General features: G+C 37.9%; 1 protein-coding gene across 5 annotated transcripts in view; it reads left to right on the plus strand.

The window, feature by feature from the left end:
* The window catches only part of dnmt3aa (DNA (cytosine-5-)-methyltransferase 3 alpha a), an 83770-nt gene that overhangs the window by 3021 nt on the left and 60893 nt on the right, over positions 1 to 19856 (plus strand). Inside the window, exons 1-3 of one of the 5 annotated variants that reach the window (XM_053231772.1) lie at positions 3649 to 3915; positions 9497 to 9575; positions 13436 to 13630. In XM_053231772.1, the coding sequence (XP_053087747.1) occupies positions 13550 to 13630 (81 nt within the window). In that variant the 5' untranslated portion in view covers positions 3649 to 3915; positions 9497 to 9575; positions 13436 to 13549. Of the gene's footprint in view, positions 1 to 3644; positions 3916 to 9496; positions 9576 to 13435; positions 13631 to 19856 lie in introns of those variants that run through there. The other 4 variants (XM_053231773.1, XM_034301943.2, XM_034301944.2 and 1 more) reach the window with 4 other exon arrangements.

Below are 19856 nucleotides of genomic sequence, written 5' to 3' on the forward strand. Positions count from 1 at the left end.
AGGATGGCAGGCTGACTGAACAGCTACAAATACGCTAGTATTTACAGAAATGTGTCCTTATATCATTACGTCAAGCTCACACTGAAGAATTTTGATGTATATATAAATGATTGATGGCATGAGCAGAACATAGTCGGTGTCTTTAGTCACAGGTCTATCGCCTGAGAATCTTCACTGTATAATCCGACATGACATGATTCGGCTGAGATTTTATCGGAATCTTTCAGTATAGCAATAAATCTGAAAAGAACGCTGAAATCGCATCGTTTCACCGCCTGTGACTAAGCCCTAATCTGACACTCTGGTGGAATTGTGGCGGAAAACGTGGTTAATATAGTTTCAGATCATTTCGTGGAATAATGGTGTTTACGCAAGAATATGAAAATCGTAGTGTTTTGTTAGCTATGTTAGCTTCATCAGGCACCAAACATGTCCCGGCTAATCGACTACACTTGGATTAAAGGAACGAATTCCTTTAATCATCTGGAGTGACGGACGGTAATTGATTGAGTGTGACAGAAACGTATTAACCGAGCATTTTTCTGACCTCCGTAACCAGGGGGTTAGTCGAGGTCATCATCAATTGAGAATAAACTGATGACCTCTGACCCCTCTGCTGTGACGAGACAGAAGAAACCAGCGGGAGAGTGGCAGCAGAGATGGATCGAGTGAGAACATGTATGTGAGGTGTGTGTGTGGTCAGACGGCCATCTTGGCAAGCCGCCAACACAAGCAGGCATGACATGGAGTGCATGTTAATGAGAGCGAGGCGAGCCGAGGACAGTGTGTGTGTGTGAGAGAGAGAGAAAGGCTGGGAACAGGGTGTGTGTGTGTGTGTGTAGTCACATAACCCGTATGTGTTAGCGTGTATTAGAGAGACGATAAGGCTCGAATGAAAGTGACGTAATTTGATACGCGGCCTAATCAGATCACTGTATAATTGGAACAGCTGTGTGTGTGTGTGTGTGTGTGTATGTGTATGTGTTAAAATAGCCCAGCTATGGTTTACCCAAGGACATGTTCCAAATCTGCTCCCTTTCCCTTCCCCATTCTCCCTTGTTTGCCTTCCTCTTTTTCAGTTCCTCCCTTCCTGTTCATTTCTTCTCACACACACACACACACACACACACACACACACACGGGCTGTGTCCTAAACGGCAGAAAAAATGTAAAGGGGCGCAAGTAGTAGAGAAGCACTAGACGTATTCATGTTGTCCACACACTGAGCACTACATAGTGATTTTGGATGGGGATTCCCCTGAATTTCCCCATATACTGTATAATAACATCCATTACACACACACACACACACACACACACACACACACACACACACACACACGGTCATTATGGGAAACTGAGATGAAGAAAATAAACACGATCAAGATGTTTTTACTAGACATTCTTAAAGGAAAACTCCAGCCTGAAACACATTCAAGGTTTTTAATTTTGATATATTTGTTATTCTGGTGCTAATTTGTTGCTTGGTGCTGTATTTTCGTTATAATTCCCGTGTGAAGTTGTGAAGCGGTTGTGTGTTTCGCTGACATCACAGGAGGACATTGTTAGCGTTATCGCTAGTGCAGCCACGATGGCGGGTTAATAGGAGAAAAACTTTTCAGCATTCTCAGTTTGGGTTTCTAACAAACAAGAGATCCAGAGCGTCTTTTCTCGCTCACCATTTTTCATTCAAGCAAACGTTGGACTCAAAGTCCCAGAGTGCATTGCAGCTTTACACGACGCTGAGATATGGCTAGTTAGCGATCTACGAGTTGACGAGTGCGATGGTGTTGACGCCGGTATTAGCGTGAAAGTTGACGCTTTGGATGCTGATCTGTTTGAGCAGAGGTGAGAGCGCTGGACAGGCTAAAGGACTAAAGCGCCGCTGCATCGCTCTCCTTATGTAGAGATGAAGCGGCGAGGGCTGAATCCCACTGCTATGCTATCAGAAAGGCATTGTGGGTAATGTAGGAAACCAAAGTGTTGGTGAAAAGTTTTCCATTGAAATAAATCTTGCTGACGGTCCCGTAATCCCCCACCGCCTCTGTTTTCCTTTGTGTGAATATGAAACAGTGCTCTGTTCAGTCTCAGTGTTGTGTGTGTGTGTGTGTGTGTGTGTTTGACCTGCTCATGATGGGGGGTAATTTTGAGGTGAGACGGTTTATTTATGACCTCCTTCCCGGTGCGTGGCTCTTTGGCGCTGCTTTCAATCACAGTTATGCTGTGTGTGTGTTTGTGTTTGTGTTTGTGTGTGTCTGTGTGTTGTCGGAGGCAGTAAGTGGGTCACTCCGAGCTCGGTGGAGCCATTTTGGATCTCAGCTGCGCAGCATTAGTGTGTTATAGAGCACAAAGGGAAATGGGGCAATAATAAACGATCGAGCCAGAGAGGATTGGTGGACAGCTGCCGCCTTTTCTTTTTTTAATCACGATTTAAAATCTGCTCAGTGTACTACACACACCTCGTTCCATCCAAACACTCAGTAAAACACACAGCGTCATGCAGTTCCAGGAAAATAATCAGTGATGGGGTGGTGTGACGACGTGGAGTTACCCTTAACACCCTGAAGTTGGCATTTTTATTCCTCTTACACTACAGCAGTTTGCCAACAATTTGAATTTTTTTTTTCTCACTTTTAAAGAACCTCTTGTACTTTTTATCTGTTTATAGTTACATTTAATGTTCTCACTCACGCTATAAACAGTCGTTCCCGATCTTTTTTCTCTTGAGACAAAAAAAAAACCAAAAAAACAACGCAGCTTGTCATGTTACCAAGAAACCGCGAACGGATCTGTGAACTCGTCTGTCCCGAAGATGCCGGAAAAACTTGTTGTCTGTTACAAAGCGCTGACACTGGAGACTCCTTCCTTCCACACTAAATAAGCATCTCCTTACGGAAAACTTATCAACATACATATCGACATTTACACACTGTTTATAAATTCGTTTGTGCGGACCGTCCGTCGTACACATCCCTGTGAGTGCGCTGTTACTATAGAAACGTTACCTTTTTGGAACGAGTGCATTAATATTTGAATTACAGTCCGGGCTGCTGTTGGAGAAGATTACGCTGTTCGTACTTCTCCTTGTCGCGGACGGGGTGCTAACAAGAGAACAGCTTTTCTTCATTCTAGATTGTGTCTTTATTCCTTTTTGAAAAGACACAGAACAGTATAAAACATGTCCTCTTGACAGGACCAAGTCAGCAACAAGGAAATGTACAGCGTGGTACCTTCAGTTCTAGTTCTGGATGCCAGGTGTGTGTTCAGTTTGGACTTTTTCCAACATGAACACAGCATTTTCAAACGTGTGTGTGTGTGTGTGTGTGTGTGTGTGATAGTTTGACAGTATTTATGATGAGATACTGAGGTATTGCTAACATGCACAGTTTATTTATTTAGTTTTAGAAGTGACGGATTTCTGCCATGTTGAATCAGTTCCGTTGTTATTATTATTACTATTTTTTTGTTGTTGTTGTTGTCGTTATTTTTCCGTTATTTTTCAAATGTAAATATCCTGCTCGAGCTCTCCGCTCTCCGGATTCAAACCGCCGCTGCGTTCCAAACCGTTACAATTCCATAATACGTCAGCATCGACACTCAATCTCTCTCTCTCTCTCTCTCTCTCACTCGCTCGCGCGCGCGCTTTTCCCGTGATGTCTCGAGCACCGACGACGACAGCGACTCTCCCACCACCGTTTTTAGGACCCTGCGGAATCTCTTCCGGTCTGGACGTCCTCTGCGGCGGCGCGTGAGAGCCCCAGTGAGCGAGCCACCGGGCCGGAGTGAGTGAGTGAGTGAGTGGGTGGGAGAGAGAGAGAGAGAGAGAGAGAGAGAGCGGCCGCGGAGGGAAGACGGGACGGGGCAGCGCGCGAGCGACTACCGGAGGGGGGCTCAGGCCTGGGGCCGGCGAAACGGGTAACGTTTCACAACATTTTCCTCTTCTCTCTCTCTCTCTCTCTTTCCCTCTCTCTCTCTCTCTCTATCTTTTTTTTCCGCGTGCTAATTCCAAACCGAGCGCCGAACCGAGCTGAGGCGCGCGCGCGGGCGCGCACTAACGGTGTGGCGTATGTCTCAGGGATTCGCCGTTTTTTTTTTTTCCCCTTCAGCCCTCACGAGTCACCTTCGAGAAAAAAAATACTCAAGGACTGATGATTAAACGAAGTCGCGAGGTTTCCGATTCGCCGTTAGTGGAAAATAACCGGAGCTCGGTGACGTTTTTCCTCGCGCGGAACTTGGTAGATAGATAAATCCCTCCAGCGCCGAATTAAACACCGACGGCCGCGTCTCAATCCGAACACTACTGTGCTACAGACTGTGTCCCCTCATGGTGGCGTCCTGATTTTGACAAATCTAGTACGCGGTTTGAGACGCAGCCCCGGCGGTGTTGAATCAGGACGTCATACAGTGTTTCTGTAAAGACAACTGAACACTGCAGGAGAGTTTAAACACTTACTGTCTTAATGCAACCCTGTAGGTGTTAATTCAACACTATAAGAGTTCATTAAACACTAATTGTCTTAATGCAACACTGTAGGTGTTAATTCAACACTGTAAGAGTGTATTAAACACTAACTGCCTTAATGCGACCCTGTAGGTGTTAAGTCAACACTAATTGCAATCCTGTAGGTGAATATTCAACACTGTAAGAGTGTATTAAACACTAACTGTCTTAATGCAACACTGTAGGTGTTAATTCAACACTATAAGAGTGTATTAAACACTTACTGTCTTAATTAACACGTACAGGGTTGCATTCAACACTATAAGAGTTCATTAAACACTGTCTTAATGCAACCCTGTAGGTGTTAAGTCAAGACTATAAGAGTGTATTAAACACTAATTGTCTTAATGCAACCCTGTAGGTGTTAATTCAACACTAACTGCAATCCTGTAGGTGTTAATTCAACACTGTAAGAGTTTAAACACTAACTGTCTTAATGCAACCCTGTAGGTGTTAATTCAACACTGTAAGAGTGTATTAAACACTTACTGTCTTAATGCAACCCTGTAGGTGTTAATTCAACACTGTAAGAGTGTATTAAACACTAACTGCCTTAATGCGACCCTGTAGGTGTTAATTCAACACTGTAAGAGTGTATTAAACACTAACTGCCTTAATGCGACCCTGTAGGTGTTAATTCAACACTATAAGAGTGTATTAAACACTTACTGTCTTAATTAACACGTACAGGGTTGCATTCAACACTATAAGAGTTCATTAAACACTGTCTTAATGCAACCCTGTAGGTGTTAATTCAACACTGTAAGAGTGTATTAAACACTAATTGTCTTAATGCAATCCTGTAGGTGTTAATTCAACACTAACTGCAATCCTGTAGGTGTTAATTCAACACTGTAAGAGTTTAAACACTAACTGTCTTAATGCAACCCTGTAGGTGTTAATTCAACACTGTAAGAGTGTATTAAACACTAACTGCCTTAATGCGACCCTGTAGGTGTTAATTCAACACTATAAGAGTGTATTAAACACTTACTGTCTTAATTAACACGTACAGGGTTGCATTCAACACTATAAGAGTTCATTAAACACTGTCTTAATGCAACCCTGTAGGTGTTAATTCAACACTATAAGAGTGTATTAAACACTAATTGTCTTAATGCAACACTGTAGGTGTTAATTCAACACTAATTGCAATCCCGTAGGTGTTAATTCAACACTAACTGCAATCCTGTAGGTGTTAATTCAACACTGTAAGAGTTTAAACACTAACTGTCTTAATGCAACCCTGTAGGTGTTAAGTCAAGACTATAAAAGTGTACTAAACACTAACTGTCTTAATGCAACCCTGTAGGTGTTAATTCAACACTGTAAGAGTGTACTAAACACTAACTGTCTTAATTAACACGTACAGGGTTGCATTCAACACTATAAGAGTTCATTAAACACTGTCTTAATGCAACCCTGTAGGTGTTAATTCAACACTATAAGAGTGTACTAAACACTAACTGTCTTAATGCAACACTGTAGGTGTTAATTCAACACTAATTGCAATCCTGTAAGTGTTAATTCAATACTGCAGGAGAGTTTAAACACTAACTGTCTTAATGCAACCCTGTAGGTGTTAAGTCAACACTAATTGCAATCCCGTAGGTGTTAATTCAGCACTAACTGCAATCCTGTAGGTGTTAATTCAACACTGTAAGAGTTTAAACACTAACTGTCTTAATGCAACACTGTAGGTGTTAATTCAACACTGCAGGAGAGTTTAAACACTAACTGTCTTAATGCAACCCTGTATGTGTTAATTCAACACTATAAGAGTGTATTAAACACTTACTGTCTTAATTAACACGTACAGGGTTGCATTCAACACTATAAGAGTTCATTAAACACTGTCTTAATGCGACCCTGTAGGTGTTAATTCAACACTATAAGAGTGTATTAAACACTTACTGTCTTAATGCAACCATGTGGGTGTTAATTCAACACTGTAAGAGTGTATTAAACACTAACTGTCTTAATGCAACCCTGTAGGTGTTAATTCAACACTATAAGAGTGTATTAAACACTTACTGTCTTAATTAACACGTACAGGGTTGCATTCAACACTATAAGAGTTCATTAAACACTGTCTTAATGCAACCCTGTAGGTGTTAATTCAACACTATAAGAGTGTATTAAACACTAACTGTCTTAATGCAACCCTGTAGGTGTTAATTCAACACTAATTGCAATCCTGTAAGTGTTAATTCAATACTGCAGGAGAGTTTAAACACTAACTGCCTTAATGCAACCCTGTAGGTGTTAAGTCAAGACTATAAAAGTGTACTAAACACTAACTGTCTTAATGCAACCCTGTAGGTGTTAAGTCAACACTAATTGCAATCCCGTAGGTGTTAATTCAACACTAACTGCAATCCTGTAGGTGTTAATTCAACACTACAGGAGAGTTTAAACACTTACTGTCTTAATGCAACCCTGTAGGTGTTAATTCAACACTGTAAGAGTGTATTAAACACTAACTGTCTTAATGCAACCCTGTAGGTGTTAAGTCAGGACTATAAAAGTGTACTAAACACTAACTGTCTTAATGCGACCCTGTAGGTGTTAATTCAACACTAATTGCAATCCTGTAAGTGTTAATTCAATACTGCAGGAGAGTTTAAACACTAACTGCCTTAATGCAACCCTGTAGGTGTTAATTCAACACTATAAGAGTGTATTAAACACTTACTGTCTTAATTAACACGTACAGGGTTGCATTCAACACTATAAGAGTTCATTAAATACTGTCTTAATGCGACCCTGTAGGTGTTAATTCAACACTATAAGAGTGTATTAAACACTTACTGTCTCAATGCAACCCTGTGGGTGTTAATTCAACACTGTAAGAGTGTATTAAACACTTACTGTCTTAATGCAACCCTGTAGGTGTTAATTCAACACTAACTGCAATCCTGTAGGTGTTAATTCAACACTGTAAGAAACTTCTAAACACTGTTTGGGTAGCTGTAGATGTGAATACAATGTAATAGCATTTAAAACACCTCAGTAGGTGTTAATTCAACACTAAGTTGCATTTACGAAAACACTGTATGATGACTTTGTTCAACACCACCAGGCTGCATCTCAGGACACCACCATGAGGAGACACAATTTGTTTTACAAACGGGTTGTAGGTGTTAATTCAACACTGCTCGAGTCTGTGAGACACTGAACGTCTTAATGCAACATTGTGGGTGTTCACTCATCACTGTCAGAGTCTATTAAACACTGGATGTATTAATGCAAACTTGTTGGTGTTAATTTAGCACTGTAATAGTCTTATTTGTACAGTTTTGAATTAAGAAATTAAGTGTTTAATAGACTCTTGAGTGTTTGGTTGCATGTGCAGTAGAATAGTGTGCAGTTTGTAAGTGTTAATTCAACACTAACAGTCTGTTAAAGACTTAATTGTCGTAATGCAACCCTGTATGTATTAATTCAACATTGTACAAATCTACTCAATATATCTAATCAGTCCTTTTTAATGCAACTCTGTAGGTGTTAATTAAACACTCTAAGGGTCTGTTAAACACTTAATGTCTTAATTCAACACTCTACTAATAGAGTCTTACAGTGTCGAATTAACACCTGTAGGGTTGCATTAAGACATTCAATGTCTGTGAGTTGTACAGTGTTGAATTAACACCTATTAGGATTTTATCAAACACTATCACAGTAAACAATGTTAGATGTTATATCAGTATTATAAGATTTAAAACAACCCTGTACGTGTTCATGCAAGGTGTTAATGTGTTAACTGGAATAATTAATAAATAGAAGTCAGTGTTAATGCTAGTTAACACTCGTAATTATTGAATTACAAGCTGTTCTTGCTTTAAATGTTGAATCATTAGTCTTAGAGTCTGTTCTTTTAAATAATAACGTAACCGTTAACGAGTAGCTGTTAATTTAATATTGTAAGACTTAATTAAACACTAAACGTGCTAATGCGACACATGGAGGTGTTAATTTAGTATTGTAACACGGTGGTGTGGTAATGCACTGGAGACTGACCTTCTCCTTTACACACACTGACTGATGAGCGAGTGTGTGATTGTCGTACATTTGTGTGTTGATTATTTGTGTTACTTTTTCGATGTGCTTGTGGGTTCTAACGTTTGTTTCCATGTTTCAGTTCATTTGTTATCTGTGCCCTGTTATCGGTTTTGTATCATCAGTGTTATAATCATTATATCGGTGTTATTAATTGCCGTTAGGTATCGTGTAGTCGAGACCTTTACACAGGAGTGTGTCGCGAGCGTAAGTAATCAGATTTAAACCGTGCTTTATACCGTACACTGCTTCTCGACTTTAATATATTGATTTGACGTAAGTGCTCCTAAGCTCCTTAAGCTTGGTTATTAGCGCTTATGGCTTTACGTTAGAGCTGCACACCTCTTACGCAGATTAAAAACATCCAGCTCTGTTGAGTCTAAGACACCCCCCCCCCCCCCCCCAAACTAGGGGTCATGTGGGGTCACTTGATTTACAAACGGAGTCATGAGAGAATCTCACAATCTCCTCTTGATACCCTTTTATATCACGAATGTCGCTCTAAAGCCACACTTAAATGCAGAGCGTAAGTGATATTTTAGTATTTTCCATTAGCCTGACATAGTGCACTAGCATTGGAGATCAGCAATAAAAACAGACAAATTTCCCTGGCCATCTGCCTCCGCTAGTTCCTCGATAAACATGAACAAGTGACTCTGACTGAGTGGAACAACAAACAAATCGCTTAAATTTAAAAAAACAAAAAAAAAACAAAACAGTCGTTCCCTCACCAGCCTCCAGAAAAACCCCCAAAGACTGTTCCAAAGCCTTGACACTGGAGACTCCTTCCATAAATGTTCAGTGTTTTCCTCACAAGACAACATCTCAAACCCACTCTACCGGTCTCACTGGTTTCTAGATAACATCCTGTTGTTTTTTTTTTTTTTTCTTTTTTTTTTTTTTCTTCAACCTCCTACACTGGAACTGATCAATAAGATCCTGGCTGAACAATCTACAGAACAGTCTACAGGTTCCTGCAAGTCCCTGCAGGGCTTCCATGCCTCACCTGTCGGAGGTGATTTCACACCTTTTCACACCGAGGTGTCTCACGAACTCAAAAGAGCACACGCACCTAATAATCTAATGAAATGTGTAAAGCAGACATGTATATCAGTCTCTAAACTATATAAAAGCTGTCTGTGTTGAGGTTTTTATTAAGTTTTTCCTTTTATATCTGCAAATTTTGGCTCAAAATACTTTTAAGTTTTGCCATCTGGCTAGCTTTACATTTATTTATTTATTTTTTTAACAATAATTAATCTGAAGCCCTTTGTTAGAGTTTGTTATGTATATGAAGTAATAAAAAAAAAAAAAAAAAAAAAAAAAAAAAACATTTAAAAATTTTATAATTTTCTTACCATTTATGTATAATTACATAATACACCCTTGCGGTTTAGGAAATACATTTTACTTTCCATCTAGCCTTAATTTTACTAAATGAAAGCAACAACGTATATATAAATAAATTGCTATATTACATATTATATTCAAATGATACTAAATTTATATTATACTAAATATGAATTATTATATCAGAATCATAAATCCTTTATTCCTACATTGGAGATGTTGTTTTCTTGACATTATTGACGAAGTCAGAATTTTCTTATAGCTTAGAGTTCAGAGATCTGTGACGCACTACTAGCGTTTCCAGTATGAAATTCGAGTTAGCGCTCAATGCTAAGTGTAATTACAGTATAATTTTAGTCACGTGGAGTCTTTTCTTAGCAATTTACCAACAAATCTGAGTGAATTGTTGATATTCCGGACAGTTTTGTCTTTTTTTTTTTTGTGTGTGTGTGTGTCTTTTTTATAGTTGAATTACATTGTTCAGATACAAGGCTAGCTAGCTCTGGCGTTTCTCAAACATAGCGGAAACCATGAACGTTTTCTTAGCGGTTGATGCTAAGCATGTTTTTTTAAACAATTTTTTTTAAACAAATCTGAGGGTCCTGTTGATATTCCTGATAGTTTTGTCTATTTTTTAAAAAAAATTGTTGATATACATTTAGATTGTCCATATAAACGCACAGCTAACAAAATCTCAAGCCTCAGACGAAAGCTGCAAAACTTACTCTGTTTCAGTTTCATCTAATTTTTTCTGCAAATAAAAAAAATTTGAATTTATTCACATGATCACAAAAGAATGAACTGATTCTAAGATAAACTACTGAGTAAAGTCTGTACTAGCATACTGTGTTAGCATACTGTGTTAGCATACTGTGTTAGCATACTGTGTTAGTATGCTCCCTGTTTTCTACCTTCTGCTTCATACGTAGCCTTGTTGACCGTGTTTACGAGAAGATTACTTCAGTAGTCGAAATTTTTCCACAACCCAAAGTTCATGAGATGTTGGCGTTTCTCGGTGTGCTAGCACCTGTGGAAGTTCACTTGGTGGTTGATGCTAAATGTAATATTAGCCACACAGAGTCTTTTTTTTTTTTTTTTTTTTTTTAATAATAATTTACCAGTCTGAGTGAAATGTTGATAATCCCAAACGTATTGTCTTGTTTTCACTGTCCCTGCGCCTTCACGTTGTCTGTAATAAAAGGTACGCTGGCTAGATATTTAGCCTCAGCCACTAGCTAGATTATGCTGAACATGTATTTCCAAGTTGCCTAGCAACAGCATTGTCAGAAAACTTCAGCCATATCATGGTGTGTTTGACCTCCTGTAACCTATCGTTTTAAACTCACAACAGTTACAGAATGATAACATTTTTAGATATCAATTTCCTTTAACGTTAGATAGATACAGCTAGCAAGAGGATTAGCCACTTGGGTATTGAATAGCTAATTAGCTAGCTGAACAAGCTGTACGATAAGAGTACAGAAATTACAAATGAAGAGTTGGCTAGTACATTTTTACACCAACTCTCCCAAAGCTCACAAGAACTGACAAACTGAATAGTGACATTGTTTGTTGTTTTTTTTTGTTTTTTTTTTGTACTTCTGTGGTCTCAGTGAAGGCTGTAATGGAATTCTGGGAAGAAAAAAAATCACAAATTGAATTGTGTAGCACTTCATGTTTGTTCACTAACAGTCTGAGCAACTCCAGCGTTAGCGGCCAGGATTCTCCCGCTAGTGAGGTGCCGTGGTTAGAGCCGAAGTACGCAGCGCAGCCCAGGATAGAAACTGGCAGCAGTTCAGCGTGCGCCATGTTACACAGGCGAGTCCCACGCGGGAGGCCTCTCACAGCGACTCTCCGCTCTTCCTCTGCCAGGACTTGCTTGCTTATCTTCATTCCTCTCCCCCGCAAAAAAAAAAAAAACTAAAAAGTGCTGACTGCGCCGCCGTGAGCCGACAAGATACCGATGTTAAAAGACTCTCCTGTTTCGCTTCTACATAAAGTGTGTTTGATTGATGGTCAAATTGCTGCCGCTGTAGATGATGAAAAGCCTCTGTGGAAAAGCCCACATCGTTTTACCTCATTTTGTGTCCGTATCACAGCTGCTCGAGGACACATTTAAGACATATTAAACGGCGATGAGCGACTAGCGAAAGATTCATTCGTTTTAAACGACCCCTTGGAATCGATCGAAGCGTGTGCACAATAAAACGAACATCTTGATAAAATAAAGCTGTGTGCCCGTGTCTCTTGAGCTTGACTCACAACATTTCCACTGAGTTGTGATTCAAAAGAATCAAATTTGATTTGATTTGCCAAATTTGATTCACTTAAAAGAATCGTTTGGCCAAAAATAAAATTCACACAATGTCCCACTCACTCAGCATTAACACAATAACGCAACAAGTCACTCTGTCGCTTGTAGTTTGTCTCTGACTGTTACTTTTGTTGCATGTGGGCGTGGCCTGTTCTAAAGAGAAACAGTAGTAAAAAAAAATAAAATAAAAAATGCAAATGTTTCTAAAGCTAACTAAATTAAATAATGCACTGATCAGTGTGAAAATCGGTTGTTTGATTTACACTCTACGTTCTCGGCTTCGTACTAGCTTTGTTGCAATATTAGATTAGCAAAGCAAGCTAACTACTAGCTACAAACACTCACCAGATGCAACAACAATCTATGCTACTTCCTTCCGAGCTACATTTTTCTTCGTAATGTCCGTATACACGTTTAATGAGAGGTCATATATGACAGGATAAGATGCAACCCCCACAATTGTAAGTTTTTCCTCCACTTTTTTAAAAAAAAAAAAACGAACAAAAACAAAAAAAACATAATGGACCATAATCATTTGAGCCAAACTTTTGGTCTACTACCTAATTTGCAAAGAATCTCAATTCAAATTTCACTTTCGTCGCTGACACAAAAGCTCTGTGTCACACACGTACATAGCAAATTAACGATCCCTCATTGCTTCGTCGCATGTTTGGTGTCTTAAGTTTGCTTCAGTGTATTATGTTAACGTAGCTAAAAACTCATGGACGCTTATAGTCTCCAGTTTAGCGTTGTACAAACTGCATGTCTAAATCGTCACACACTTGTTTCACATCAGTTTGCCAGTGTGGAGTTGTTCAGTGTCTCAGACAGACTTGTTGATGGTTTCTGATACACTACACTTTTATCTAAAAAAAAAAATAAATAAATAAATAATAGACAAAATGTTCAGAGGCGTGGCCTAAAGTTTGAAGGCGGAGTTATACGTGAAAGTGATAATATAGTTCTGATTTAATTCGTCTATTCAATTTAAATACAGACTTATTATGATGTTTTATGCAATGATATCTTTTGAGATGATTATCTGACAGACTGTATGGAGCTAAATTGGTATATTAACCGCGTTTCCGGTGCCAATCGGCTACATTTAGAGTAAAAAGGAACTACTTTTTGCTGTACGTTTATTTTTTCTTGCCAATTTTCGAATAACAATTGGCTCTTCAATGACAGACGTATTTTCTTTTCTTCGGTAGGGAGAAGGAGGATCTGAAGGACGGAAGGTGGATCAGCAACATCGCCCCAGAATAACTTTCTTTCTCATTCGCGTTCATTTCTAAATGCATCGCAAATAGTCGGGTTTGGTTTCGATGATGCCGTCCAACGCCGCCGCTCTGACCCCGGAATTCAAAACGTCAGACGTGGACTGTGACGCAGCGGCGAGGAAAACGGTGAGTGTGCGTGTGTGTTGATGTGTGTAAGTTTTGGCGCAGACACACACACACCACTGCAGGATGCTGGAATGAACCCGAGTTGGAGACGTTTGAGGTGGAGAAGGACGAATGAGGGACGATGTGGTTTGTCCTGAAAAGACTTAACGATACAGGAAGTGTGAATTATTGATACGAGGCTTTTTGCCCAAATAGTGGACACGTTTCAGGCTACGCAGCATAAACCACAGAAAATGAACACCTACGCTGTTAAATATTAACCCTTCCACTATTGAGTTCAATCGTGCAGATAATTAAGTTTGTGGGGGAATTCTTTTTTTTCCGAAACCCTGACAAGGTCGTGGTGGTTCAGTGCTTTAGGCTTTGGGTTGGAAAAGGCGATGGGAAGGTTGTAAGTTCAAATCCCAGGTTTGAGGACGGTCCTTAAACCCTTAAAGCCTGTTTAAATGTATCTCATTTCAGTTCCTTTGGATAAAAGCGTCAGTTAAACTTAATCGGGCTGTGCTTTCTGGGTGGGAGGGGCATACTCTTTCTGCCCTGTCGATCACAGCGACGCTAGCCAGTCGTGGGAATCTGTGAGCTCACGTATGAGGAAGAGGGCAGATAGCACTTTCCTACGAGTGTCTTCAAACCCAGCAGTTTGAAAAGATGCTGCTGGCTGGCTTTACGTTTCTCAGAGGAAGCGCATGTTAGCCTTCAGCCTCCCCGGTTGTTAGCGGTCGTGTGATAGCCGAGAGTCGGCTGGTGGGTGGGGAATTGGAAGGTGGCCAAATCAGGAGGAAACAGGTGCCTTTACTGGTAGCGGTTGTGTGATTGGGGAAACTTGCTAGCTAACATAACATTACAAATTTTCAATATTTGAACGTTTGCACCTAAATCAGCACTCTTACACATCTTTATTCTGTAGTCCATATGTGTGTTAAACTTGTTTATTTATTCCCTATTTATTCCCTACCTGAGCACTCGTCATCAGTCATTCAAGTTTTAAACTATTCCATGTCAGTAAACGGGGGAAATTATTTAAAAGTGTTGTTATAGGAAAATAATCAACGACTCAAGGTGTGGTGTGATGAAGCGGTATTACTGTTTCCACCTGGAAGTGCGTTCCTCCACTCACGCCACAGAAACTTGGCAATGACTACAATTTTTAATGACTAAAAAAAGACACTTTTAATCCGCTTATCCACATAGTTACTGTAAATGATGTGGAACGTCCATGAAACAAGTTATCACTTACGTTATAGCAGCTTATCCTGTTATTGAGAACAATGCAAAATCTTTACCTTTACCTGTTACAAAGCGCTGACACTGGAGACTCCTTCCCCATAAACATTACATAAACGTCTCTTTACGGAAAACTTCGCCACATCAACGATTGTGAACGAGTCCTTGTGGACGAGCTGTTCCTATAGAAACCTTTGAATAACATTAGACCAAGCACATTCACGAGCGCAGCACCTTCTGGCCAATCAGAATCCAGAATTCAACAGCACGGTGCTCAACAGTAATAGCTTGTTTAATTAGCTGGTAGGGAGTTTAATTTGTCTCGTGTTCACAGAAAGGCACCATTTAGCACCAGGCTGAACTTTAAACTGGTTTTAAACCTAGACGCCCATAAGCACTACATATTAACCATGTCCAGATAGGCCGAGGCTCTGAGCGTGTGATCTCTGAGCGTGTGAGCGTGTTATCTCCGACCCACATGACCACACCTAGCTAATTCCTGTTACTTATAATTCCTTACTTTTTCTACAAATAAGTAAACGATCACAGATGATTCTGAACGCGATAAATGGGGCTGTATTAACCATGCGTCTTTACCCGCAGTCCTCCTGCGCAGCGCTCGGGGCCGAGTTTAATTTCCTGTTTATGGCCACTGGAGTGCTTTTGGAGTTGAGTTGAGGCCACAGAATTACACACACACACTTATTAGTTTAAGCATCATTTCCCTGATGGACTCTAAAAACCCATAATTTGCCCGACCAAATGTCAGGTACTTACCAATTACCCGCCGCTCACCTGGGATATAAAGCAGGCCCTTGACACACACACACACACACACACACACACACACACCTGCGCAGGTAAGGAGAAACTGAGCTCTGACCTTTATAACCGCATCCTCACAAAATCCTCAGCGCAGAGAGAGAGAGAGAGAGAGGAAGAGCTGAATAAGCGTCCGGTTCTGATCTCTACTGGACACAGTCTCCTTGTTTCGGTGTGTTTCTGAAGCAGAAACTGATCTCAGGTCAGAGAAATGCACTTTTTATTTAATTTTTTTTATTCATAGTTTGCTGACTTGTGCAGTTGGGTTCATATTTCTGTTTCTATTTATTTAAAAAAAAATTAATCATTAATTTATTATTCAATTATGTAATTTATTACTCAACTATGGAACTATTTATTATAATTAATACATATGTAAACCATTTAAATATGTATAAATTTATTGATATTATTTAAATATATTATTATCAAATTATCCAATTAGTTATTAGTTATTATTAAATTGTTTAAATGGGCAACATGCACACTGTTGTTACTGTAGTTTAGGGCTGCACAATTAATCAAATTTCAATCGTAATCACAATTTCCTCACAACTTCCTCAATTAATTAAATATATAATCAGTTGTGATTAGAAATGAGCTCATTTGTGTTAAATCACAAACTGTTTATACATGTTTGCTGTTTTAAATTTTTTCTCATAGTGAGTCTCATAGTGTTTAAAAAGAGCCACTTAATTAATCTGACCACAGAGCAGTCTTTTTTCCTTCTAAAATATATACATTTAAAGGCAAAATAATTGTGGACTCTTCATAAATTACCCTCGTGTGTTATTGTGCTTTGGTTAGCAGCACGGCTAGGCAGCGTTTCCGAGCACCGTTTGCACTCCTGTGACTTTTCGGAAAGCAGAATAAGGACAGCTCTGAAGGACAAATTTGCTGGAGCATTGCATGCGTCCTTCTTAGAGAAGGCAATCCCATAATTCTGTTCAGTAGATGAGAGTCGCATGAAAAACAGACAGTGTGACACTTCCAGATACCAGCCTGCTGCTAGAACAGGTACAGGTACATTTTGTACTGCTGAGAATTATATGTACATGAAATAGAATCGAACAGTGTAGAGCAGAGCCAAAGAGAAGAGAATAAATAAGAAAGGAATAAAGTAGAGTAGAATAGAAAAAGGTAGTATGGAATAAAGTATAACAGAATAAAATACAGTATTAGAGGAAAATTAAAATAGACCAAAGGCGAGTAGAGTGGAATAAAGTCGAGCAGAATTGAGTACAGTAGAATGAAATGGTATAGAAAAGAACAGAATAGAAAATAAACTAGAGTAGACTAAAGTAGAGGTGAATGGAATAAAGTAGAATAGAATAGAGTAGAATAAAGTAGAGCAGAAGTGAGTACAAAAGAATAGAGTAGAGAATACAGTACAATAGAAAAGAAAAGAATAAAGTACAATAGAAAAGAGTAGAATAGAAAATAAACTAGAGTAGAGTACAATGGAATAAAGTAGAATAGGGTACAACAGTATAGAGTTAAATAGAATAGAGTAGAATAAAGTAGAGCAGAAGTGAGTACAAAAGAATGGAGTAGAGAATACAGTACAATAGAAAAGAAAAGAATAAAGTACAACAGAACATAATAGAATAGAAAATAAACTAGAGTAGAGTACAATGGAATAAAGTAGAATAGTATAGAGTACAACAGTATAGAGTTAAATAGAATGGAGTAGAATAAAGTAGAGCAGAACTGAGTTCAAAAGAATAAAATGGTGTACAAAAGAATAGAGTAGAATAAAGTACAATAGAAAAGAATAGAATAAAGAATAAAGTACAATAGAAAAGAATAGAAAATAAACTAGAGCAAAAGTGAGTACAAAAGAATAGAGTAGAGAATAAAGTACAATAGAAAAGAATAGAAAATAAACTAGAGCAGAAGTGAGTACAAAAGAATAGAGTAGAATAAAATACAATAGAATAGAAAATAAACTAGAGTAGACTAAAGTAGAGTACAATGGAATAAAGTAGAGTAGAATAGGGTACAACAGAATAGAGTTAAATAGAATAGAGTAGAATAAAGTAGAGCAGAAGTGAGTACAAAAGAATAGAGTAGAGAATACAGTACAGTAGAAAAGAAAAGAATAAAGTACAATAGAAAAGAGTAGAATAGAAAATAAACTAGAGTAGACTAAAGTAGAGGTGAATGGAATAAAGTAGAATAAAATAGGGTACAACAGAATAGAGTTAAATAGAATAGAGTAGAATAAAGTAGAGCAGAAGTGAGTACAAAAGAATAAAATGGCGTACAAAAGAATAGAGTAGAATAAAATACAATTGAAAAGAACAGAATAAAGTACAATAGAAAAGAATAGAATAAAGAATAAAGTACAATAGAAAAGAATAGAATAAAGAATAAAGTACAATAGAAAAGAATAGAAAATAAACTAGAGCAAAAGTGAGTACAAAAGAATAGAGTAGAGAATAAAGTACAATAGAAAAGAATAGAATAAAGTACAATAGAAAAGAGTAGAAAATAAACTAGAGCAGAAGTGAGTACAAAAGAATAGAGTAGAGAATAAAGTACAATAGAAAAGAGTAGAATAAAATACAATAGAAAAGAAAATAAACTAGAGTAGACTAAAGTAGAGGTGAATGGAATAAAGTAGAGTAGAATAGGGTACAACAGTATAGAGTTAAATAGAATAGAGTAGAATAAAGTAGAGCAGAAGTGAGTTAAAAAGAATAAAATGGTGTACAAAAGAATAGAGTAGAATAAAATACAATAGAAAAGAAAATAAACTAGAGTAGACTAAAGTAGAGGTGAATGGAATAAAGTAGAGTAGAATAGGGTACAACAGTATAGAGTTAAATAGAATAGAGTAGAATAAAGTAGAGCAGAAGTGAGTTAAAAAGAATAAAATGGTGTACAAAAGAATAGAGTAGAATAAAATACAATAGAAAAGAATAGAAAATAAACTAGAGCAGAAGTGAGTACAAAAGAATAGAGTAGAATAAAGTACAATAGAAAAGAATAGAAAATAAACTAAAGTAGAATAGAATAGGGTACAACAGAATAGAGTTAAATAGAAAAGAATAGAAAATAAAGTAGAGCAGAAGTGAGTTCAAAAGAATAAAATGGTGTACAAAAGAAAAGAGTAGAATAAAATACAATAGAAAAGAATAGAATAGAGAATAAAGTACAATAGAAAAGAATAGAAAATAAATTAAAGTACAATAGGGTACAGAAGAATAGAGTTAAATAGAATAGAGTAGAATAATATTATAGAATAAAGTACAATAGAATAGAATAGAAAATAAACTAAAGTAGAATAGAATAGGGTACAACAGTATAGAGTTAAATAGAATAGAGTAGAATAAAGTAGAGCAGAAGTGAGTTCAAAAGAATAAAATGGTGTACAAAAGAATAGAGTAGAATAAAATTAAATAGAAAAGAATAGAAAATAAACTAGAGCAGAGTAGAATAGGGTACAACAGAATAGAGTTAAATAGAATAGAGTAGAATAATATTATAGAATAGAGAATAAAATACAATAGCACAGAATGAAGTACAATAGAAAATAATAGAGAATAAAGTACAGTAGAACAGAATAAAGCAGATTTAAAATAGTGCAGACTAAAGTGGTGCAGAATAGAATATGAATAGAATAGATTTCAGCGTAATAGAGTAGAAAGGAATAGAGTAGAAAGGAATAGAGTAGAAAGGAATAGAGTAGAAAGGAATAGAGTAGAAAGTAATACGTCACAACAGAATAGAGTTGAATCGAATAAAACCGAATGCGGTAAAGAGAATAAACTAGAACAGATTAACGTAGCGCAGAATAGAATATGAATAGAACTGAGTAGAGTACGTTAGAAGAGCTGCACTGAACAGCGACATTCTCGCGGCGTGTTTATATACAAATTATTACGAAATATAATGACTGATGTTCTCTAGAACACGTGTGTGTGTGTGTGTGTGTAAAGTGTGTGTGTAAAGTTACAGCTAACAGTTTTTATTACACAGCGATGCTGAATTCTCGAATCTGATTGGTCAGAAGGTGTGTTACTTCCAGCTGTAACGTGTAGCTGCTCCACATCGTCTAAGACTAATAACATAATAACGTTTAAGAAAGATAAACGTGTGTGTGTTTGTGTGTGTGTGTGTGTGTGTGTGTGGAGTGTGAAATGTTACAGCTCACGTTATTTCTCTTCATATCCTC

This window comes from Pangasianodon hypophthalmus, chromosome 30 (assembly GCF_027358585.1).
Source record: "Pangasianodon hypophthalmus isolate fPanHyp1 chromosome 30, fPanHyp1.pri, whole genome shotgun sequence".
Lineage (NCBI taxonomy): Eukaryota > Metazoa > Chordata > Actinopteri > Siluriformes > Pangasiidae > Pangasianodon > Pangasianodon hypophthalmus.